Below are 24,232 nucleotides of genomic sequence, written 5' to 3'. Positions count from 1 at the left end.
GTCAGTCTCTGTTAGTGCTGTTCACCTAACATGTCCAGTTCTCCCTCCTGCCAGGTCCATGGCAGGATGGTACTTCCCTGCTCCCTGGAAGTAAGGGGAGGCCACGAAACTTGTTTTGGCTAACGAACACTGAGTGTTCATTTTAAAGGGTCTGCCGCATCCCCTTTCCCTGCCTCGACTGATGATGGGGGTGTGTGCCAAGATGCAGCCTCTATCACACTGGTTCTTGATGACCAGAGGCCCTCCTAATGATCTGTGACAGGCGTCCAGCAAGGATGAGAAGTAAACACTCGCTGTATTAAGCCACCAAGACGTGGAGCTTGTTTGTTGCTGCAGCATAACATGAGCCATCCTAACTCATGCTTCAGCCGTTTGGCATGCCAGAACCTGGGCTTCATCGCAGACTCCTCCTTTGCTCCCACTCCCCACCTCCATGTCCTTCTGAATCTGCCTCTAGATGTCTCTCCAGTTCATTCATGTCTCTCCATCCCAGCCGCCACTGCCCTCGTCCAGACGCTGTCCTCTCTTGCCGGGTCAGCTGTGACCCCTTAGCTGCTCTCTCTTCCTCTAGCTGCTGTCTCTTCCTCTAGCTGCACGTGATCCATTAATTTTTTTTTTCATGCTTAAGCCAAAGTGATCTTACCACAACTTAGAGTCAGCTCCATCACTTTAGAATGACTCCCGTGGTTCAGGCCTGGGTGACAGAGGGACACCACAGTCACACAGGAGTTTAGATTCTAAGCAGGTGATGGGAGCGCAGCTGAACTACATGCCCTCGGCCCACGTCCAGTGTGGCTGCAGCAGCCCTCCTTGGTGGCCACCACATCACTTTCTGAAGCCCGGGGAGCTCCCTCAGCCAGCGTGCAGGGCACCCAGGAGTACAGGGAGGTTCATATTCCCAGCACAACCTGCAGAAATGGGGACGGGAGACCCCTGAACAGATGCTCTCACCTCCTGTGCTTCTCAGGGACAGTGTGGGGTACATTCTCCCCAGCTCCTCGAGGGCCCAGCCAGATCGAGCCCCACTTGCCCACAGTGGCAACTGGCTCAGTAACTCACTCTTCATGGCTTTTCCTCCTTCCCTGCCTCATTCTCCTTGCCCCCTTCTCCTGTTTCCCGGGATCACCTCCCAGAGACGCTCCCTGAACTCACATCTGAGTCTCAGCCTCTGGTTTCAGCCCATCCAGGAGCTAATGAAGACAGTCTGACAGAGGAAACAAGAGGAGAAGCAGGTTGAAGGGAAGCTGTTGGGTGAAGCCAGAACCTTAACCACTGTGTTTACAGTGAGGCGCCCATGGGACCACACAGACATGACCTCTGCTAAACCTACAGGAAAAGTCTACCAATAATAAGTGTTCGAGAGGATGTGGAGAAAGGGGAGCCCTCCTACACCGTTGGAGGATGTAAACCGGTGCAGTCACTATGGAAGACAGTATGGAAATACCTTAAAAACCTATAAACAGAGTTACCATATGATCCAACAATCCTACTCCTGGGCATACATCTGGAAAATATGAAACCTCTAATTCAAAAAGATATACGCACCCCAAAGTTGAGAGCAGCATGATCTATAATGGCCTAGACATGGAAGCAACCCAAGTGCCCATCAACAGACGACTGGATTAAAAAAATCCAGTATATATACAATGGAATACTACTCAGCCATAAAAAAGAACAAGATATTGCCATCTGCAGCAACATGGATGGACCTGGAGAATATTATGCTTAGTGAAATGTCAGACAAAGAAGGACAAATACTGTATGATTTCACTTATAAATGGAATCTAAAAAATAATACAAGTGAGTGTATGCAAACAGAAAGAGACTCACAGATATAGAAAACAAACCTGTGGTTACAAAGGGGAAAGGGAAGTGGGGAGGGACAAAGTAGGGGTATGGGATTAACAGATACAAATTACTGTGCATAAAATAGTTAAGCAACAAGGATACACTGTACAGCAAAGGGAATCATACCCATTATCTTGTAATACCGAGAATGGAGTATAATCTGCAAAGATACTGAGTCACTATGCTGCACACTGAGACTTACACATTATTGTAAGTCAACAATACTTCAATAAAAAGGTCAAAGTAAAAATGAACCTAGAGGACCATGTTGCTTTTATTTGTCACTGTTGACCTTTCCCTTGGACATGCCTCATGGGCACAGCGCTTCCCTGGGTTTCCTCCTACGTTCCTGGCCACAACTTTCAGTTTCCTTTCTTACGTTAATGGTGTTGAAGCTGGCGAGGGGCCCTTGAGAGGGTGTGGTCGTGTTATATACTTTTGTGTGTTCTACACTTTCCAAAATAGTTTTTAAGAATAACTTGTACATGAAGGCTCTCTTCTCATCTCTTCCCTTTTCCATCAGCCACAGCTGTTCTCAAAAGCAGGCAAAAGTGCATGTGAGCATCACCTGAGGATCTGGTTAAAGCCTTGCTCGCCCCGGCCTGCTGTCTTCCTGACCTTATCTCATGCCACACTGCCTTGTGCTGACATCGTTCCAGCCACACTGGCCTTCCTGTTTGTCCTCAAACACACTGGTAAGTTCTCTATGACCTTTGCACTTGCACAGCCACAAACAACATGATCCCTGCTCAGATGCCACCTCCTTCAAGCAGTCGCTCTAAAATAGTGCGCACACGCACACAAAGCTCAATCGCACAGACCTGGTTTATTGTCTGCATAGTACGTGTCACTATCTAAAATTATCCGGTTAACTTGGATTTCGTCCACTTGCTCCATATTGTCCAGCACTGCTAGGAGGTGAATTCTGTTTACTGCTTTATCCCACCTTTTGGCATATTCAAGCTGCTCTATAAGTATTTGTTGGTTGGCTGAATAGGTATATGCCTGCAGAACTCAGGAGAGAGAGCTGGGGGTGGGGGCATGTAGCTTTGGGAGCTGACATCACAGCAGTAGCAGTTGGAAGCCGTCATGAATCGGTTTGCCCAGTGAGCGTGGGGAGAAGTAAGGAGGACCAGAAGAGAATCTAGATGTCTACAGAGGGGGAAAAGGGAAAGGAGCCTGGGAAGGAAACCAAGAAGTGGCCAGAGAGGCTGCGGAGGATACACTGGAGGGAGACTTGCCCTGGAAACCAAGGCGGAAGAGAGCTCAGGGGCAGGCTGGTGGACAGGCGCAGCAAAGAGTCAACTGAACAGAGAGGTGCCCACTGGAGCCCAGTCACCAGGAAGTTATCCGGGAACATCCAGTTCCTGTAAAAAGAAGGGCAACCAGCAACCAACGAATGTTGTTAGATAAATGCGTCAGCCTCCCGCCACGTGGAGGGACAATTCCGACGTCCCTCAGAAGGTCTCAAGCAGGACTGAGCCCCAGTGTAACAAGCTGAAAAGAACATCCTTTATTGATCGGTCTTCCTTTCCAGTTTCATTCTCCCTGCTCTACCCTCCCTCTCCTCTGCTTCCTGGGATCCCCTCCCACATAAACCATTAGCATTTGAATCCTTTCTCAGGCTCTGCTTTTAGTGGAATCCAAACTCATACAGACTAGTCGCATTTCTCATCTCTCTTCCTGTTTTTCAAGGAGAGAATGAGATTTTCCTTTCCGTCTGATTGTCCAGATCTGGTCCACGTAAACTAACCATGAGCACAAGGGAAGGGGATGATTATGATTGGCTTAGTCCAGCCGTGACCCATTCCCTGGGACTCGGCGCAGCATCCATTGAGAACATCCAGCTGTCTCCGAACCATCACGATTCCCATGACTAATTAGTGTGAGGGCCCCTCACAAGGATGGCACATCTTAGCCCCTGTACTTCCCCCCAACCTGCACCAACCACAGCTACAGACCGCTGGGCGTTCAGTTCACACCTCTGCTCTGCAGGGCACCATGCTAAGTGCTGGGGGCCAGAATATAAGCACCACAAAACCAAATTCCAGGTCTGAAAGGCTGACTCATCTAGACATATTACACACACAGTACTGTAATGCAAACATGCAGAGAACAGCACAGTTGGTTCTAAATCAGAGACAGAAGAATTATCAGTCAGAATAGACTGAGTTATGCTGAAGAAACAAACACCCCCTCTGATTTATTTATCCCACACGATGCAGCCCTCCCGGGGACAGCAGGCTCTACTCCGTAGCATCATGCTCACACCAGAACCCAGCCTGACAAAGCAGCCGATGTCTGGATGTTGCTGAGCCAGAGGGAAAGGGAGCTTGGGAGGGGTTTGAATTAGCAATTGAATTCTTGGCCCAGAAGTGAAATGTGTGACTTCCACTTACAACTCATTGGCTAAAACCAGTCACATGGCCCCATCCAACCTCAGAGAGCCAAGGAAGTGAGAGCTTACCATATGCCAGAAGGCAGAGAGGCAGAGATATTTGGTGAACAGTGTAAAGACTTCCAGAAAGCATGAAGGAGGAAAGGCATTTGAACTGAGCTTTGAAAAATAATTTAGTCTTTAATAGATGAAGTTAAGGGGGAGTGGGGAGGACCTGCCAAACAGAGAGCTACGTAGGAGAAGGCATGGAGGTCTGAAAGTGCCTGGCTAGTGAGACCAAGGCCAGGCTTCATGAGAGGACGAGGATCTGGCTGGGACTGGGTCTGGACAAGAAGGCTGAGGTTAGGCTGTGAAGGACTTTGAGTATCATAATAAGGGTTTTATACTCCTATAGGTTATTGGCAATAGGGAGCTACCGAAAGATTTTTAAGCAGGTTAGTAACATGATCTGATTTGTGCTCTAGGAGGATAACTTTGGCAGCCGAACGAGAAGGAGATTGGGAGAAAGACCAAAGGCTGAGAGACTGGAGGATGCTGCTGTGACAGTCCAGGCGAGGGAGGAGGTGGAGCCGAAGCAGAGGCGGGGCTAGGAAGGACGTACAGGGCAGACAGACGGAAGAGATACCTCCCATCTAGAAAGGATCGCTGCCTTTTTTATACAAAAGCAGAGAAAATAATTTAACAACCCCCCCATACACCATCAGCCAGCTTTAATTGTTATCCACACATGGCCGATTTTGCTTCATCTGTGCCCCAGTCCCCACTCAGCCCACTAAATATTGTCTTAAAACAGATCCCAATTACCGTATTATTTAATCTGTAATTTCTTCAATATATGTCCTAAAAGGTAAAGACTTTTTATAAGAGTTGAGGAGCTCAGTGGTAGAGCGCGTGCTTAGCATCTACAAGGTCTGGGGCTCGATCCCAGCACCTCCATCAAAATAAGTAAGTAATCCTAGTTGCCTACCCCCTCAAAAAAGACTCTTTATGAGAGTGACCACAGTACCATTACCACACCTAAGACGTTAGCAATCATTACTTAGCATTATCAAAATCCAGCCAATAGCAAAATGTCCCTGATGATTGCTCTTATTTTTTTCCCAGTCGGTTTGTCCAAATCAGGATCCAAACCAAGTCCACATATTTGGTTCTCCCTCTCTCTCTCTCTTGTCATTTAGCAATTGAGGCTTCTGGGTCACCTGTCCCACAGAATTTCCCAAATTCTGGATTTTGCCAACGGAATCCCCCTGCTGTCATTTAACACGCTTGTCTTCTTCCTGCATTTCCTGTGAGCTGGTGGCCGGATCTAAAACTTCTCCCCTTTGAACAGAAGCAGAGGGAGGAGAAGAGAGTAGGGAAAGGAGCCACGATGTACGCAACACCTGCTGTGAGCCAGGCGCGGGGCGGGCTCTTTATGAAGATGATCTCAGTTAAGCCGCACATGAACACTTCGAGGTGAGCACTCATCATCGCTGCTTTGACAGATGAGGAAACTGGGACTCAGGGAGGTTAAACAACCTGCCCAGCTCACAAAGCCAGAAAACAAAGGAGCCAGGTTAGAACCTGCTTCCGTCTAACTCCAAACCCCTTCTCTTCCCACTGCCCCGGAGTGGGGAAGAGGCTCGGCCCGTGAGTGGCAGGCAGGCAGGAAGCCGAGCGACCCTGACTCCTGAGACAACTTTCATATTAACAGTAGACATTGTGGCTTGGGACGTGCCCGGTACCTTGCATACATCACAAGGATCTAAATGATAGGTGCATCATTATCTCCATTTTACAGGTGGGGAGACTGAGGCCCAAAAGGGTAGGTGGCTTGCCCGTGGCACTGCAGTTAGTGAGCAGAGCCAGGATTCACCCCCAGGTTGGTCTGACAACCAAAAGAGCCCCCACTTTGCACCCCTGCCTTCCATGACCTCTCCTCCTGGATGGCTCCAGCCTTCCTGGTGGCCGTGGCGGGATAGGGCTGTGTGCCAAGACGGAGATCAGCAGGCCGGCTTTCCTGGCTGGAGTCTGGAGAGTGGGCTCTCACTGTTGGCCCAGAGTGGGTCTACTCCTGTCTGCCACATGTCCCGTAGGCTCAGCTCACAGCGATGAGGGGTGGGGAGGGCTGGTGGCGCCCGGCCCCACCAATCTTGCCGGCAGGGACTCCCTCCTAGAGATTTCTCCCGAGGCCCTGCTTCCTGCTGTGGCGGAGCAAGGATCCAGGAGGGGTCCACTCAAAGGGGAGATGGAGGCAACGCTGGGAGGCCCTGGGAGCCCTCTTCCTCCCCAGAGCTGTCACGGACAATTGAGAGAAAAACCGGGACATTCTCCCCCACCAGGATATTTTGTATGCTTTGCACTTGCTGCTGCGTTTCCTTCATCTAAAAGCTCTAAAATTTCAAATAAAAAGGTACAATGAAAGCAGCGGCAGGATAAATAGCCACAGTGATCTGAGCTGAAACCCTGCAAGCTTTATTCACATCTTTAGAAAAACTCTGAAGGCGCCTAGTAGCAGCTGCAGTACAAAGCCTCACACTTTAATTCTAAGGCTGCCAGAAATAGGTCTGTCAGGCCTGAAATATCACTGCATTTCATTACTCTTAAATGTGCATTACCATCTCTGCCTCATTACCAGCTGGGGGGGATTCTTCAGACCAACTCCGGAGAGAACCGGGAACCTGGGACTTGCGAGGAAGGGGAGGACCGAGCTGGGGCTGGAACATGGGGATGGGAAGGGAGACCCACAGGCTTAAAGCCCCATGAGGACAGAGATCAGACAGAGACCTACAGAAGCGGAGGATCCTGTTATTAATGTGTCCCCATCAGGCAGGCACTTGGGAGAGACTGATGTCACCAACCTGGGCAGTGAAGCCCGGAGGAGACAGGGAAGGGGCAGGACTGCTGGGGTGGCAGTGAGGACAACTGTTGAGCAAAGAATGAGGCCTGGGGAAGTGGTGGGTAAAGGACAAGGAGGCCCTCATGTCTGGTGGCAGGTAGGAACTAGTCAAAGGCAGATTAGGCCATCACAGCCTGGGGAACCTGAAATCACAGGCACAAAGCAGCCAATGAAAACTCCTGGAGGGAGGTGGCTGCTGGAGGTTTGGGAGTTTGCAGCCTGGAGAAATCTGCATGTTTATAATAACACTGACACTCAGGGCGGCTCTGAATAATTCAGTAGGCACTGTGATCTCGTTACAGTGCGTGTCCCTGGGGTACAAAGGGAGAGGGGCTGGCTCGGCCCAGGCCGGCTGCCGACGCCTGGCTCTCTGAAAGGGCATGACAGATGGGCCAGCGCTGGCCACCACCCAGTCACGCTTTGCACAGTGATTGGTTTTCAAAGGAGGACAGGGTTTGTGAATGAAGCCAGCTTGTTGCCTGCTGCCTTCAAATGGACGCTGCTGGGTCGCGTGGCCAGCCGGGCCCCCTTGTGAATGGGGCATCACCGGTGGATGGTGAACAAGCCAGAGGTGACTCCCCATCCCCTCCCCCTGTCCCTGCTGAGGCTGAGGCAGGAGGAAGGGGAGATGTGCCCCAATCTTTCTCTCTGCTTACAAGTTTAACCCTCCATTGGTCCTCCTTTGTGCTAGGCCTGTATCAGTTAGAATCAAGTTCAGATGGACATACAAAAGAAGTTAAGACAGATGTTTCTTTTTCTCTCATGTAAAGAAGTCCAAAGATAATCAGAGACCCAGGTCCCTTGCAACTGAGATTCTGCCATCCTTAGTCCTTACATGCCACTCCTGGCCCAACATAGCTGCTCACACTCCAACATCACATCCACATTCCAACCATCAGGAGAAAAGATGGGAAGAAGGGGCTTAGGGCACATGCCAGCCTTTTATTCTTTTCTTTTTGTTTTTTCAATTTCACACAAAAGCTTACGCTTAATAGACCACAACTCAGTTAGATGGTTACATCTAGCTCCAAGAGAGGCTGGGAAATGTTTTCTATGGCCGTGTGTTTCCTGGCAGACAATTCTCCATGGTTCTATTCCACTTCTCCACATCTTGCAAGTGAAGCAGTAACTGTCACTTGTTCCAGATTATCATCAGGATATAATGAAGATCCATGGAAGGTATATAGTACCCTCCTCCAGAGCAAAGAGCAGGCAAACTGCCTGTTATAAAAGATTTGGGTTCCCCAAGTTCCAGTTCATCTCCTGAAATGCAACACACTGTGTGTTCGGGCATCATCACCCAGTAGTCTTTGTAAAGCCCTGTGGGAAGCAGGACTGATACTCTTCTCTTACTATTGCTGTGAGTAATAAACTGTCCATCTCTGACCCAGGAGTCTCAGCTCCCAGCAGCTATCACAGGGAGTAAGTAAAGTCTCAGACCTTCACAGTTCTTGACAGCGTTCAGCTAAGAATCAGGGTTTCTGCAGGGGTGTTTACTAGAAATCTACCACAGGTCCCTTCCAGCTACATAAACTGTCCACACAGGTGTTTTCAGGTGCCTCTGCCCCTCCCACAACCAAACAAAGGGCACAGCCTTCAGGTGGAACTCCAGCCACTTCCAGACTTCTAGCAGGGCCTGAAATGCCCAAAGACAGGGGTGCTAAGACACCTTTTCGCCTCCTCACCTCTGGGCATTCTCTCAGGGCCCCGCGGACTTCCTTCTTCCCGTGTAGTCAGTTCAAAGATTCCAGAAGGGTGTTAAATGCTCTGGCTTCTGCATCTTGAGTGACTTGGTGACCTTCTCTCAGTTCCCTGAACCAAACTGCCCCTCTTTCTCCATCCCCCACTCCATCTCCTCCAGCGCCCCTCCTCCCCACGCCCCCACCCTCCCACCAACATCTCCCAGGTCAGGTTCCCCTGGAGCTACAACCCTCACTCAGCCTGTTCTGCAGCTGCCTGCGCTGCCTAAGCCAGGTCTCCTCCGGGCAGTGAAGCTGGGGGCCCAGCCAGCCCATCTAAGCACCACTCCGGCCCCAGCCCCCACTCAAGATGCTCATGTGTATGAGAAGAGGATCACCTTCCGTTCATTCTGCAGCCCCCTCAGTCTCCCTGCCCTTCCTCCTGCAAGCCAGGAATCCAAAGTCACCCTGAACTCCTCTCACCTCCCCCTGACCATCCAGTCAGCAAGCCCTGCCTCCTAAGTTTCTCTGGTGTCTGTCCCCTCTGCCCCAAACCTACCTACTGCCCTGGTTCAGACCCCACTGCCTCTGTTCTGGTTTCTCACTGCAGCCGCCCACCAGGTGCCCCGACCTCCTGTCCAGGCTCCACAGAGGGCCAAAGTGACCATTCCAAGAAGTAAACTGACCAGCAGCCCTCACGTGCTGCTGAACAAGGTTCGAATGCCTTGTCCTGGCACCTAAGACCTGACTGTTCCACCTGTCCCATTCATCTCTCTAGTCACCCTCTCACATCAAGCCGCACTGGACTAGCCTGAAGGTCCCCAAAGATGCCCTGTTCTCAAATGCCCCTGCGCTGTCACACCTGTTCTGAATCCTGCCAATGCCCCTCTCCCCTCTCCCTGCCCTGCTTCCTGGGCACCTACTACTTCCTGTCCATCTTTCAAGACCCAGCTCAAGCATGCCCTCATTTGAGAAGTGGTCTCCATGCTCCTCCACAACCCCAGCTGGGCTCTGCCCCTTGTGCTGCCACACAACTGTGTACACACATTATCTCCATCGGGACATGTCCCCCATGTATGCAGTTATCTGGTCACATTTTCTCTTCCTCCAGATGGTAAAATCCTGGCAAGCAGGGATCAGCTGTGTTCATCTTTGTGACCAGCCATGCTCAGTAAATCCTGGTTGACCGAATAAATGGATTGTCCCTCACTTCGCTCATCTCCAATTCCAAGGTTCACTCAATGGTGAGCTGTGACCAAAGTAACATAGCTCAAGAGAAAGGTCTCCCCTGAGGGTTTCAGGCTGGAAGACGATTCCAGGATGGAGAAAGAGGAACAGTGAGGCTGCGGAGGGGCAAATGGGAGGTTGCCCCTCATGAAGACCAAGGAATGGCAGCCAAGTGATGAGGGGCACAGAGAAGTCAGGTCCCAAAGGAAAAGCAGACCAGGGGGGGCATAGCCATATTCCCTGGCAGGTATGTGCACAGTGGAGGGACAGGGACAAGGAGGGGAGACCCAGTAGGGCCAGAATTTAAAACAGATGCTACCAGAGCCAGCAGACAGACCTGGAAGGAATACCTTAAAAGCCCTCTCAGGCAATCCAGGGCTCAAGGTGTTTCCTTGGCCCCCAGGACAAGGAGCTCAGTCCAGTGCCAGGGACACTGCCTGCTGCCTCTCTGCCAAGGAGTGAGACCCTATACAGTGAGGTCTACATTGCATACTTAAAGGCTTCACACCCTGAATGCAACGTGAGATCCCTGACTGGGTCTTAGAACAGTAAGAGGACACGAGTGGAAAACATGAATCCAAAAGAAGTCAATCATTCGGTTAATCGTATTGCAGCAATGTTCATTTCTTCATTTTGGCAAACGTACCATGGTTAGGGAAGATGTTAACTTTAGGTGAAGAGAAGTGAAGAGTATTTGGGAACACGCCATACTATCTTGCAACTTTTCTGTAAGTCTAAATTCAGAGAGAAAGCAAAAGTTTAAACGGAAGGTAAAGGAGCAAAAAGAAGGACACATGTTTAATTCTTAGTTAGAAATCTGAAGCCCTTTGCTGTATTCATTTATCCACGCAACAAATATTTACTGAGTATCTACTATGTGCCAAGTGTTGTTTTCAGAGCCAATCCCTGCCACCCTGGAGCTTACATTTTAGTGAGTCTAGAGCTTAATCTGTCTGCCTAGCACCACTCCATCCTACACACTCAGCTCCCAGGCCTGGAAAGCTGGGTCATTTCCTCCCCGGGTCACGTCAGGATCCAGGAAGGGGCTGTGCTTGATCTGCAAGTCAGGAGGCCTGAGGTGGCTCCAGGCTGCGCCTGGTTAGACACTGCCTCCAGGCTTCCGAGCGGTCATGGAAGCCCTCGTGCCCGGGCTTTCTCACTTGTAAGATGAGCAAAGTAGTAAGAAACCAACTTTGGCCCAGAGACATTCTGAAGTTCAGTGGGCATGAGAGTGTGTTCAAAGGATAAAAGTGCTTGTATTAATAGGACGGTTGTAAATATTTAGATTCAGACGAGGAATGGTTTAGGACCGCTCTTCTGTAGTTGCTACAAACCCTCCTCTTTCCGTTGTCAAAGAACTGAAGGAAAAAACCGAGGCAAACGTTGTGCGCTCACCCCGTGCAGGGGTCCAGGCTGGGCAGGCAGCCTGGACCAGCTCGATGACCAAGGCCAGGGGCAGGCCCACGCAGCGACTTGGTCCTCCGGGAGCCCCGCCGCCGCGGGCAGGAAGCTCGGAGCGGTCTCCGCCCGCGCCAGCCTCGCTCCCAGGGGAGGGGTCGACGGCGGTGGCGCCGCGCCCCGGACGGGGACCCGCGCCGAGGCGGGGGAGGGGGCCGCGCCAGGTACCGGAGCCCGACCGCACCCCTTAGGAGGCCCGCGCTGGCGACGCGGGCCGCGCCCCGCGAGGGGCCCGGCACAGGCGGCCCCGGCTGGCGCGGGCCCAGCCGCCTTCGGAGGGAAAGTTGTTGCTCAGCCCTGAGGAATGCGGAGCCACCGCGGCGGCGGGCGGAAGCGGCGGGAGACCACAGCGGCCGCCGGCCGGGGCCGCGCTGGGGCGGCGCGTGGCGCGCTCGGCCCCGTCGTAACGCGCGGGTGCGGCGCAGGGAGCGCGGCGGCCCGAGGGCCCGGCCGGCCCACGGCCCGGAGGCGACGGCCACGCGCAGGCCCCCGCCTCTGGGCCTCTGGGCCTCTGGGAAGAGGCAGGGCCAAGGGCAGAGGCAAGAACCGCCCACCGAGAACCCCAGGAAGGCAGGGGGGTGTCTTTTCTGTCCCACGCCTGCAGAGTGCCTTGAACGTAGTAGGCACTCAATAAACAGTTTTGAAAGCGTGATCTAACGCCTCTTGACCTCAGTTTCCTCCTCGGTGCAACGGACGGTTTGATCTCTGAGGCCCCTAGCAACTCGGAAATTCTAGGATGCTGAGATTAAATCCCATGTGTACTGCTGTGGTTTTGCTTTTAGTTTTTCAGGGACATTTTTAGTGCTACCCTTTATGATGTGCCAGGAGTGAATCTGACACCAGATGGCTTTTTTTTTTTTTTAAATAAGAAAGAAGACAAAGGGAGGGAGAAAAATATTTTCCAACTGGCAGTGCTGACAGCATTTTGGAAGAGAATCCAGGGAGGCAAAGAGGAGCTCTTTCAGCCTGATTCTTCCTCTTCCCGCACATTCTGCCACGCTGGCCTCCACCAGAAATGGGATAGATCATATTGGAGCTTTTTATAGATGAGGCGAAGGGAGCATCATCACAGGAAGCTCCACCCGGAGTTGGTGTTCCCTTTGTCCTCTCCCGCTCTCACGAGGACTGGCCCCTGAGCCTCAGGGTTATGGATTCCAGCTATAGGCAGGGCTCTGGCTAAAGGCTGACACTGGTGTTAATTAGAAGAACAGAGACACCTCGCAAATCAAAAGGTAGAGCTCGCTGCCTGGGGAACATTAAGAAAAATAGCCAAAATGGCAGTGTGTCGTCTGGAATTCCTTTTCTCCTGGATCCAACTCCCTCTCTTCACACAGGGAGGAAGGGAACTGGTCCTTGCTCAGAATGGCCTCTAGCTCGGTTCGGAGCGTTGTGGCAAGGAGAAGGGAAATTCCTAGAATGAGCCAATTTGGCAGCGTGTACAGTGGTGTCAAAAAGGGGATGCTCGCAGTCAGGCTGCTTGGGTTCAAGTCCTGGCTGCACCACTTACTAGTCATTTGACTAGGACAGCGACTACCTCTCTGTGCCTTAGTTTCTTCCACTGTAAAATGGAATAAAGTCCCACACTCCCCCCACCCCTCGTGGTCTGCATCTTCAACAGACCGAAAAGGTAAGCATTTAATATTTTTCTCATTTATTCAGCTACAGGATCCTCCAAACTAGGACCTCTTCCTTGGGTACAGGATCCTTGAAGAGCCCCACTGTGGCACCGGCACCTCTGGGCAAACGGATCTCAATCCAGCTAACTGGTCCCTCCCTTGTCCTCCTTCACATCCCCAGGAGACTGGAGGAAGGCAGCACAGGATAAGCAGGAATCATGCATCAGGCTCCAACTTGATCAATCACCCAGAAGGAATCTGGGGGGCTCAGTAAGAAAGGGGCCACCCTTAACCCTGGGGGAAGAAGGGAGCAGTGGGTGAGGAGAGGGGTCTGTTGGTGCTAGGTTGGGAAGTTGTGGTCAGTGCAGTAGACAATGAGGAACTTGTGACGGCCACCAAGGTAAATAATCCTATTGCGTGTCCTTTTTTCTGCTGATAAACTGTTTTCTAATTGTTTAAGATGGAGAGTTCTTAATCCTTTACCAGCAAGCTCCTTGAGACCAGGCTGTGTCTTTACACACACACACACACACACACACTCCCAGGAGAGGCTACACAAAAAGTAAGCACTCTGGAAATGCTTCTTGATTTGGTTGAGCTGTTTGTTACACACTGAACGTGTGTGTCCCACCCCAAATTCATTTGTTGAGCTCCTACCCCAGTGTGATGGTGTTAGGAAGTGGGACTTCTGGGCGATTAGGTCATGAGCCCTCATGAATGGAATCAGTGCTCTCTTAAAACACACTGCGTAGAGCTCTCCTGCCTCTTCTGCCGCGTGGGCACCCTGCTAGAAAGCAGCCATCTATGAACTGGGAAGCAGGCCCTCAGCAGACACGGACTCTTCCTGCACCTTGATCTGGAAACGGGAACGTGACAAATTTCTGTTGTTTATAAGCCACCTGGTCTATGGTATCATGTTGTAGCAGTCTGAACCAAGACATGTTAGAACAGAGGAATGGGCTAGAACTCCAGACTGGTTGGACAAAGGGAGACAGGAGGTAGCTGGGCACTCAGGGACCAGAGGGTCATCTGCTTGCCCCAAGTGTCTTTCCTTCAACCCACAGGCTCTCCCTCCAAATACTCCATTCAAACTTTCCCACCTTCTAGAAAGTCAGTGACATCTCAGTTCCCAACCTGTCTTCACAAAGGAGCTAATGTCCATGGCAGACCTGGGAAAATACATGTCTTCAGCTACTCTGTCACTCCTGGCCTGCGTGAGCCCCCAAGGCAAGCTTTGCTGCCACGTCTTTCCCTTCCTGGCACAGGCACTGGACTCCCAGCCAGGACAGAGCCAACTGCTGCTGCCCTGAGGCACTTCCTGGAATCTCCATATGGTTCTTTGGGTGGCTGGCTCACTCCCACCCTTTGGGTCTCCTCTTCAGAGCGGGCTTTCTTGACCACCATCTATCACAATTAACGGCACCCCTAAGACTACCTTCCATTACTTTACCCTGTGACTTTTGTTCACTGTGTCTCCACTCCACCCAGACTGAAAGTTCCCTAAGAGCAGGGGGTCTTGGCTCCTGCTCATCACCATATCCTAGCCCCTTTAACAGTGCCTGGTATATAGTCAGTCTCTGCTTAATGGCCGGTGGCCTCCTTCCAGAGTTATTCCCCTTCCCTCTAGCATTTTTAGTCAGTTCTTACCTATAAGGTAATTCTTGTATCTCCAAATTATGCATCAGCCTCCTTTATTTTGAAAACTTACTAATCCCACTCTTCAGCTGTCAGCTTATTTTCCCCTCCTTTACCCCACCAGCTATCAAGGAAAGATATCTGGCAGTGTCTTATGCGTTAGGCTCTTTTGGTTGAAAGCAACAGAAGACCAACTAAAAGCGGCTCAAACAGTAAACAAGCATATCATTGTTCAGAGGCAGAAAAAGTTAATTCCACCTTCGAAGAAGGCAGGCCTCCAGGTAGCTCCTCATTCTGTGGCGGCCCACTGGCCTGGTGGGCTTCCCCTTGCGTCTCATTGGCCAGGGTTGCACCACGTGCCTAGGTCTAAACCAATCACTGGCAAGGAGGCAGAAGCACCCTGATTGGCTGCTTAGACTTACCAACTTTCACCTCCTGCAGCTGAGGGGGGTTCCCTTCCCTGAGTTCAGGGCAGGTAAATTCTGGAACAAAATCAAGGCTCACCAGCACAGGAAAAAGGTAGGGAGTGGCTGCAGAATCTATGAGCTGCCCAATAAGCTTTCAATAAATTGTTTTTCTGTTTAAGTTGGCCAGAGTTGGTTTCTGTGGCCTGTAACCACAGAATTCTGGCTGATGCAGCTCTGGGGCTGCACAGTGAGGAGTGACAGGAGCGGCATTCATGGCCAGGAGGAGTGAGGTCAGCACACAGCCGTGAGATGGAACAGAAGGGCCACACAAGGAGCAGACGTGAAACAGCCCCGAGACCCCGGAAACAGTTCGTGAGGTTTTGAGAGCTGGGTTATTAGGGCTTAGAGCCAGAGGCTGTGTATTTAAAGTGACTGTACTGTGATTACACCCCCAGGCTATGTAACCTGGGGAAGGAGGTCATATGGACGTTCAGTAAATACTGAAGTGGACTGAAGTGGCCAGCCTCTCTTTTAAAATCTCTATCCTTCCTTGGTGTCCAAGAGGCCATCCATGTAGATGACTGGCCTTTCCTACCCACTGCCTTTCCTGCAGTAGACTTGAGCAATCACATAGCCATTTCCCCCATGGCTCACCCACCTCAGGGACATGCTGCTTTGTGGTTCTGCACTTGAGTGGCTCTCCCATCTCTGACCCAAGACTCCACAGTCTCTCAGACCTGCCCCATCCTCAAACCTGCGACTCACACCTTCTGTCTCTGACCTTAAACTCCTTTCCGTCCTCACCTCTTCTCGGCTGCCCACTCCCCCTGAGCCTGCTTTGAAGAACTTGGTCCAGTCCCTGGCATGTAATGGACATCCCGTTAGTCGTTATCAATATTGCCTCATTCTCTTCTGCCTTGTGGCAAATGTGCTGCTCCAAAGCCAGCCACTTTAGCCCTGCCCCATTCTAGAATGTCCCCCACCTGTCTTGCTCTCTCCGAGCTGGGGGTTACTCTCTGCCTCTCCGTACCTCCCACCCGGTTCCCTGTGTCCTCACCACGGATTCTCACTGTCTCACCTCAGCTAGGCCTCACTGGGGCCCAGCAATCCTTGTTATCTCTGGGAGGCGCCAATCACATCCCCGCAGCAGCTCTTCTAAGCTCCTGAAGCTCCTCTCCTCCCCTGCTCACCTTCCTCCTACAGGTGACCTCCTCCCTCTTTGTCAGCAGGAGCAGGAGTTTCAGGCACAGACGGCACTTCTGTCCACCTCAGGAGGACATCTCAGACTTCTGGTCACGAGATAGTGGAGTACAGCCCTTTCTGTCCCCTTTTTCTCTCAAAAAATCACCTCCAAAATGACAAGGAGAATCAGAAACAGAAGCCCAAATTCCATCTTCAACTAAACTTGGAGACATTAAGAATCCTGAACCACGTCATACGAAAACAGAAAGTGGATGGGAGAGTGGCAAGTGGCTAGGAAAGACAGGCCCAGAACATCCAGAGGCATGTGCCCAGGAGAAGCAAGCTGACCCCTCCCTCAGAACCCCAGCAAAGCTAGGAATTAGAAGCAGCAAGGAAACTAGAAGGCGGAGGTCTAAAAACTGGGGGCTTATTTGAAGATCTACTGAAAGAGCAACTTGATAGTCAGGAAACTCAGAGGTCCCCAGTGCAATCAAGTGACTTATTGTGTCCCCTTCCCCACTCATGCAGGAGACAGGAAGATCGCTTCTGGAGATACAGCTTTGAAACAGAGAGATACTGGTCTTTGGGGGTGGGGGGAGGGGGAATGGAGAAGTGGGATCAAAAGCTCAGTGAGGGGGGAGGGTATAGTTCTAGTGGTAGAGTGGTTGCTTAGCATGCATGAAGTCCTGGGTTCAATCCCCAGTACCTCTATTAAAATAAATAAACAAATCCAATTACTTCCCCCCTAAAAAAAATTTTTTTAAAAAGCAGCTGAGTGAAAGTTGGCATTCCTAATAACTATTTTTCCTTTTCACACAATTTTTAGCTAGTCATTTAACTGTCCAGAATAAAGGCCATGTCCTCCAACCTAATTTACAGCTAGGTCAAAGATAGATGTAAATGGAAGTGTTGTGTGTCAAATTCCTGGAGTTTTCCCTGAAAAGCAGTGCACATTCACTTTTGTTCCATTTTCCTAGGCCCTTTCTTCCCATATGCTGCCTGAATGTAGACAATGTGTTCTAAACCCTAACTGCCGTATTCAGTCATTACAACAACGATACCCACCCACTACGGTTGGTGAAGTAGTAAGTAGAGAAAAGCCTGTATTCCTGGAAACCTCATGGAACAAGGCCACCAGACTAGCCCAGAACTGCCTACACCTTGACTTTTACATGAAAAAGAAGTACATGAAATTTAAGCCTTTGTACATGTAGATCTCCAGCAAGGAAATCTAAACCTAAGAAATAACTTTGCATGGCCGATGACTCACAAATTAGTTTGGTTTTGAACTTATTAGTTTTTATTTTTGGCAAGATAGAAAAAAATTTTTTGAAATGATCTTAAAGAGTTAATAGGAACAGACAAATGTATACATGTACATGTGACTGCCTTACAGGGAAACCTCCGTATGTATGTGAAACCGAACGTGAGTTGGAGACGCACATCTTTATCTCTTACCCATTTTTACGTGGATCATCATAGCATGCTCCCCTACTTGTCTCTGACCTCCCACTCTAGCAATGGATCCTTGCCTCCCACTCTGCATCATCCATCCCTTAGCTGTTTAATTCCAGTGTATGTGTATAGCAGTATCAGCATTGTTTACCTGAATATTCTTGGGGAACAATGTTATCAATGAGAGGAGAGTGAGTATGTATAGTTCCTTTTGCTTTTAGTATGAAAGACTCTGTTCACTTCCAAAGTTACTACTGCCACCAGCTTCTCCCCCCATGTCACATTAGTGAAGGTATGTCATATACAGTTGACCCTTGAACAACTTGTGGGTTATGATGTCCACCCTCCTTACAGTCGAAAATCTGTGTATAACTTATAGTCAGCCCTCCATATCTGTGGTTCTCCTGTATCTGGGGTTCTGTATTCCTAGATTCAGCTAACCCTGTATCATGTAGTACTGCAGCATTTACTGCTGAAAACAATGTGAGTGTAAGTGGACCGGCATGGTTCAAACCCATGTTATTCAAGAGTCAACTATATTTTTAATACACTTAAATTGTCGTATTCTTCTTTCCATATTGGGATTCCCCCCTAACTCCTAAATGTTTTTAAAATTTATATGCATTAAGGTTCACTCTGTGCTGCAAACTTCTGTGAGTTTTGACAAGTGCATAGTGTCATGTATATACAATTACAGTATCAAATAGAATACTTTAACTACCCTAAAAATTTCCCTGTGCTTCAGTCTCTTCAAGCTTCAGCCCTCCATGTGAACCCCTGGCAGTCAGTAATCAATTTGTTGTAGCTGTAGTTTTGCCTTTGCCAAGTGTCCGGCTATTGGAATCATACAGTGTGTATGTAGCCCGTTCACACTAACTTTTTTGACTTACAAGTATGCATTTGGCATTCACTCATGTTTTTGGCTTGCTAACTCATTTTCTTTCAGTATTGAATAGTAGTACGTTTATTTGTGTGCCCATTGACGGGCTGCTTGTTGCATCCAGTTTTTAGAGATTATGAATAAAACTGCTTGAAACATCCGTGTGCAAGTTTCTATGTGGCTATGATTTTCAAATTGGTTGCGTAAATATCTAGAACTGTAATTGCCGGATCTCAATAGTAAGATTACTTTTTGGTTTCTTAGAAACTCTCAAACTCTGGTCCACAATGGCTATATCATTTTGCATCCACAACCAGCAATGAATGAGAGTTCATAATGCTCTTCACCTACACCAGTGATTGGTATTGTCATTTTTTCCAGCTGAAGTATAGTAGATTCACAATGTCATGTTAATTTCTGGCATATAGCATAATGATTCAGTTCTACAAATGCTGGGACAGCAGAGGCCGCCCCCAGGCCACGTCGCAGGGGAGATGGGGGCAAATATACCGTTCATCAAGGGCAGCACCCTTCTCCCCACCACTGCCCTAGATTCCTGGGAAACTTGTTTCCAGGTGAGGTGGCTCCTGGGGGCCGGGCGCAGTGCTATCAGGGGGCAGTGGCAGCCAGTGGATGGGGGTTGCCCTGGGAAAGCAGGTGGACTTCTCCCACCTCCCCTGTGGCCTGTCCTGGGGGTGGTCTCTGTCGCCCCAGGTTCACTGGGTGCATGTATTCATGTCAGCCTGTTCCTGGGAGGAGGGCGCAGTGTGCTCAGGGGGCAGTGGTGGTGGAGTGGGGGGCCAGGCAAGGACTTGTGAAGGACTGGGCTCCAGCCCAGGATAACTGACTCTCCTCTTTTTTCACTTGCTTCTTCAGGTGGTGGCTGTGGTGTTTTTCCATTATAGGTTATTATGAGATATTGAGCAGAGGTCTCTGTGTTATACAGAGGAAACTTTTAAAAAATCTATCTTTATATATAGTGACTTACATTTGTAAAGCTCTAACGACCAAATTTCTCTTTTCCCACCCGCTTTCCCTGGTAACCATAAGACTGTTTACTGTGTCTGCGAATCTCTTTGTTTTGTAGGTGAGTTCATAGTGTCCTTTCTTTTTTTTGGTTTCCACATATGAGCAATCTAAGGTATTTTCCTTTCTTTTTGTGGCTTACTTCACTTGAAACGTGTTCTGATGTATGCAGAAGGGACAGTGATATTTTTCGGTGACTAGTTAGACTCATGTGAGTAAGACGTTTTGTCAACTCTGTGAAACTCAGTGCTGTTTCGTCCCATTGTGACCAACCTCAGGTTTATGTCAGGCCCTGCTGCGTGGAGTGCCAGGCCAGGTGGGCCGTGTTGCCCCCTCGGGATCAGAGGACACTGACTCGGTCACTCTCTGGTCTCGCAGCTGGTCGAGGACGTGAGAGGGGACTCTGCTGGGGTGGCTCCTGGGAGATGGATCCCACCCCACCTGAGCTGCCGCCCCGCAGTCCCTCAGTGCCCTACTAATCACCGATTCTCAGCTCCGCCTCTTGGAAGCAGCCACTTCCCTCCACGTCCGCCAGCACCCTCTGGTCTCCCAGTTCCCACCTGAAAGCTGCTCTGCCTTGCTCTGTCCACCCGCCGCTCCTCCAACCTAGAGCAGCCAGAGCAAGTCCGCCCGCAGTCCTGTAGGGCTTCTGTGGCTCTGAGAGCACGGCCAGCTGTCTGCGCCCCCTCTCCCCGTGCCCCCACCCAGCAGCAGAGAGTAGAGCTCCTGCCTCTGGTCCCTCCCCCGTGATCGATCATCCAAGGCCTGCCCCATGCAGGACCCTGGGGTGGAGGGGCACTGCCGCCGTGGCTGGAGGGCAGAGCCAGAACGTCAGGTGGAAACCTAAGTTTTGCGACCAACTGGCTGCCTCAGGCCGGAAGCAGTCTTTGGAGAAACACAGGGAGCAGACCTGCCACCTGGTTTGTCTCCATCCAAAGGCACCCCGCTTGGCGCTGGCACCAGGAGGTCGGGCAGGGTGTCATGGTGCTGGCTCTGTAGTTCACAACCACGGAGGCACCTGCCTAGTGGACACCAGCCCGCTGAAGGGTGTGAGGACTCCGTGCGATGCGGTTCCCAGGGCCCCCATCACTCGTGGACACGTTTTGCATTCCAACACGTTATTTATTGACAATCCACGTACATGGGAAGCTCTCCTCCCATGCCCCCCACCCCCTTCCCCCCAACTCACCCCCCCCCACCCGAGGGGAGAGTTAAAACACCTCGTGGAGCAAACCCTCCAAAGCCCTTTTGATCTCATTGACCTCAGCCTCCTGCTTGCACCACCACTCCTGCTGCTGCAAGGCCTCCGCTTCCCAGTCCAGCTCGTAATTCCTCTCCAGCAGCCTCTGGAGCTCAGCCAAGGACTCCTCCATGCTCAGGGCCAGGGGCTCCGATGGAATGTGCCCACGCCCCTCCCTCCCTGCCACGACCCGGGGCTCCTGTTCTGCTGGCACCTTTCTCCTCCCCAAGATGACTCTGAGGACAAAGATGACCCCGCAGGTGTTATGGAACCAGGACGGTAGGTGGAATGTGGCCCCAGCCCAGGGGCCTGCCAGCACCTTGGCCCAGTGACCCATAAGGGGGAGGACCACGCTCTCAAGGGTCCCGGGCACCGAAATGGTGACGTTGGAGTGCCTGCCCTTGCCAAAGCCCGTCGCCGCCTCCTTGGACCGCCACTGACGTGACTGCTCTGGCCACAGCAGTGGTATATCGAGCCTGGCCTGGGCTGGTGGCCTGGGATGTTTCCAGTCTGCGTCAGGGACAGGACGGCCTTTGGGTCCAGGTTTCCGGTTCCGGTCTGTGTCTTGGGCTCCGGTCTGGCTGGCTGGCTGTAGGGCAGGCTGGACTGGTGCTACCCGTTCTTCCCTTCGTGGAGGAGGTTGGGGCTGAGAGTCAGGGAGGGAACCAGGGCCAAGGGAGCCAGGGCCAAGGTAGGGGACGGCACGCGTGAGGACCGGCAGGATGTCTTCCTCATCCACGTTATAGCAGCCTCTTCCTGCCAGCTGACCCGGGACCGGCAGAGGTGCCGACGGCCAGAGGCAAAGGATGACGCGCACTGCGTCCACATGAGGCTTGGGGCCGGATACCCGCGGCTCAGTTGGAGGAGGTCCTGGGAAGTGCGGCACAGGAGTCAGCGGCTGCCCTCTGTCCAGTGTGTCTCCGTGGTCACTCGGCTGGCTGGTGTAAAGCCGTGTTGGGACAGCAGAGGCCTGGGAGGGACAGTCCCAGGATGGGCAGGGGTTTGCTGTGGTCTTGTTGGTGCCCGATCCCCCACCATGGGGCTGGAACCAGGAGAGGAGCCAGGCCAGCCCATGCCGGTACAGGAGGCGCCGGCTGCGGGTACGCGGGCTTGCTGGCCCGCAGAGGGGCCCGAAGGCGGACCCTAGCGTGGGAGTAGGGTGCTCGGTGTGGGTGAGGGGCCCGGGGCAAGAGGAATGGGCATGGAGTGTGTCAGAGGTGGGTGTGGAGAAGGCAGTCGAGGACGTGGCCACAAGTAGCAGGAGAACCAGAAAGGCCATCTCTGCTATGGTTCACCTTGGCAGCGGCGCCGGCTTTTATAACCGCCCGTGGTGCATCACAATGCCTCCCTGTGACCCCTGCGTCCTGTCCGGCCAATCACCAGGCTGCTCTCAGCAGGCCACGCCTCCGGCCAACTGCCAGGAGGCTGTCACCGTGTCCCTCTGTAACGGAAAAGAACAAATGGGACTCCATGTTGGATCTGTTCCTGTGGCTTTCACCACTGTGCCTTGTTTTCCAGGCTTCGTCTTGCTAGCTCTGCACCTTTTGTAAAGCAGTGTTGCCTTTAGCCTGAAACGTACAGGAGAGCCCGTTCTGGGATGTTAGCACTTGCACACTGATGTAGAGATGGCAGGTTGCAAAACAGAAAATAGCCTTTGTTTGTTGGAGGTTTACAGGGACACCAGGGCCTGACTCACATGGACAGCTGCAGGAACAAAGGCTTCCTGTGGCAAGAAGTTTGCAACAACCATCCACACCGCCTCCCCTGTTTTTCTGTATAAAAGGAGACTGTGTTCTGACTGGAGTAGGATGGTTCTCCAAGACATTAGTCTGCCATCCTGTCGGTCGGCCAGCTTTCCGAATAAAGTCACTATCCTTGCCCAGCCCCTCATCTCCCGTTTTATTGGCCTGTCGTGCGGCGAGCAGAATGAGTTTGGACTCGGTAACAAGTGGGATTTCCCGTCACCTAAGATGGGCACCACGGGAGGGGCAGGCTTTAGGGGCGGGGAAGCCCGGGCGAGCTTTACCTCGGATGAGCGAGGTTTGAGGTGCTGTGACACATCCGAACAGAGCTGTCAAATGCACAGTTGGGAGATACGGGTCTGAAGTTCCAGAAAGAACTTCAAAGGACAGAGATGGTAACTTGAGGCTCCTGAATGTCCCTTCTACCACAGAGGCACTGAGTACACGGCTATTCGTGGAGCAGTTGCCTCTGAGAGAAACCCAGAGCCTGGCTGAGTGACTCCTACACATCAGGTAACAGAAAACACCCACGTCAGAAGGGGTAGGAAAGGCACATCCCCTCCATCAACCCCACCCCCAGCGCAGTGCCCTGCAATTGAGGGGCCCCCCCAACTCCCAGCTTCTCCCTGTGGAGCGAGGGGTCTGAACTGAACAACTCGCACCCCCCCCTTAACTAAGGCTTCCATCCAAGGGACAAGCTCCCACGTCACTGTGCTCTGAAAGTCAGCAGGGCCTGTGTCCACCAGTCCCACAGGAATGTGGCAAACGGAACCAGTGGGAGCACCAGCACCCGCTGGGCTACTCCCTTAGGCCCCAGCTCAGAGGATGTAGATAGAAATGCCATCTTCCCGCTTCCACTTTCCTGGCAGGGGTTTGGCTGCAGACTTTGCAAAGGGCCTCCTGGGGCCCAGCATCTAGTTAGCACACACACAGGTGCCAGCTGTGACCCTCCCCAGAGCCCCGCCTTCTCCCTCTGGCTCACTCCAACAGTAAAACCAAGCATCTCCCTGGGAGGAGTCTGTCCACACAACTAGTGCCCCAGCTTTTACAGCTGCCATTCGAGAGATGGGCCCTTAGTCACCCAGGTTTGGTAGCCTGTAGGACTTCCACTCCCGAGTCCAACAGGACTGAAAGAAAGGTGCGCTTTTTAAATGGACACAGGAATACCCCCCCTCAGCTCAGCACCGGGTGAGGAAGTCAAAACACTCGTCTCCCAGTTTCTCTATAGAAAGGGCTGTATTACACACTTTCTCAGTCCTGTCTGAGGGTCCAACTTCCTATCAACCCACATTTAGGCTCTGCCTGAGAGTTTCCCCTTTGGAAAACTGATGGGTCTAGGGAGCCACTAAAACAAAGAGAGCAGTTTGGACAATGGCAGAGGTGTAAGACAGACAACCAGGAGCTCAGGGCTGGCTGACGGCTGGGTTCAGCTCCCCCAGAAGACCATTCCACCCAGACTGGGAGAGGCGGCGGTTTTGCCTAATGTGCAGAAACCAACAGAGAGGGTCAAGGAAAATGAAGAAACGGGAATAGATTCCAAACAAAAGGACAAGCTAGATTT

The 24,232-nt window shown here is 51.6% G+C and overlaps 1 protein-coding gene across 4 annotated transcripts in view; it reads right to left on the bottom strand.

Annotated features, from left to right (window-relative positions):
* LOC140700343 (mitochondrial inner membrane protease ATP23 homolog) overlaps positions 1 to 24,232 on the bottom strand; it is a 193,173-nt gene that overhangs the window by 68,054 nt on the left and 100,887 nt on the right. For 3 of the 4 annotated variants that reach the window (XM_072973842.1, XM_072973843.1, XM_072973844.1), the window contains one exon: positions 20,896 to 22,370. The exons of the other annotated variant lie outside the window; for it this stretch is intronic. In XM_072973842.1, the coding sequence (XP_072829943.1) occupies positions 20,901 to 22,208 (1,308 nt within the window). In that variant the 5' untranslated portion in view covers positions 22,209 to 22,370 and the 3' untranslated portion in view covers positions 20,896 to 20,900. Of the gene's footprint in view, positions 1 to 20,895; positions 22,371 to 24,232 lie in introns of those variants that run through there. 4 annotated transcript variants of the gene reach the window in all.

Source organism: Vicugna pacos, chromosome 12, assembly GCF_048564905.1.
Source record: "Vicugna pacos chromosome 12, VicPac4, whole genome shotgun sequence".
In the NCBI taxonomy this organism is placed as follows: domain Eukaryota; kingdom Metazoa; phylum Chordata; class Mammalia; order Artiodactyla; family Camelidae; genus Vicugna; species Vicugna pacos.
The sequence above is the reverse complement of the archived record's forward strand: the minus strand, read 5'-3'. Positions and strand labels throughout refer to the sequence as shown.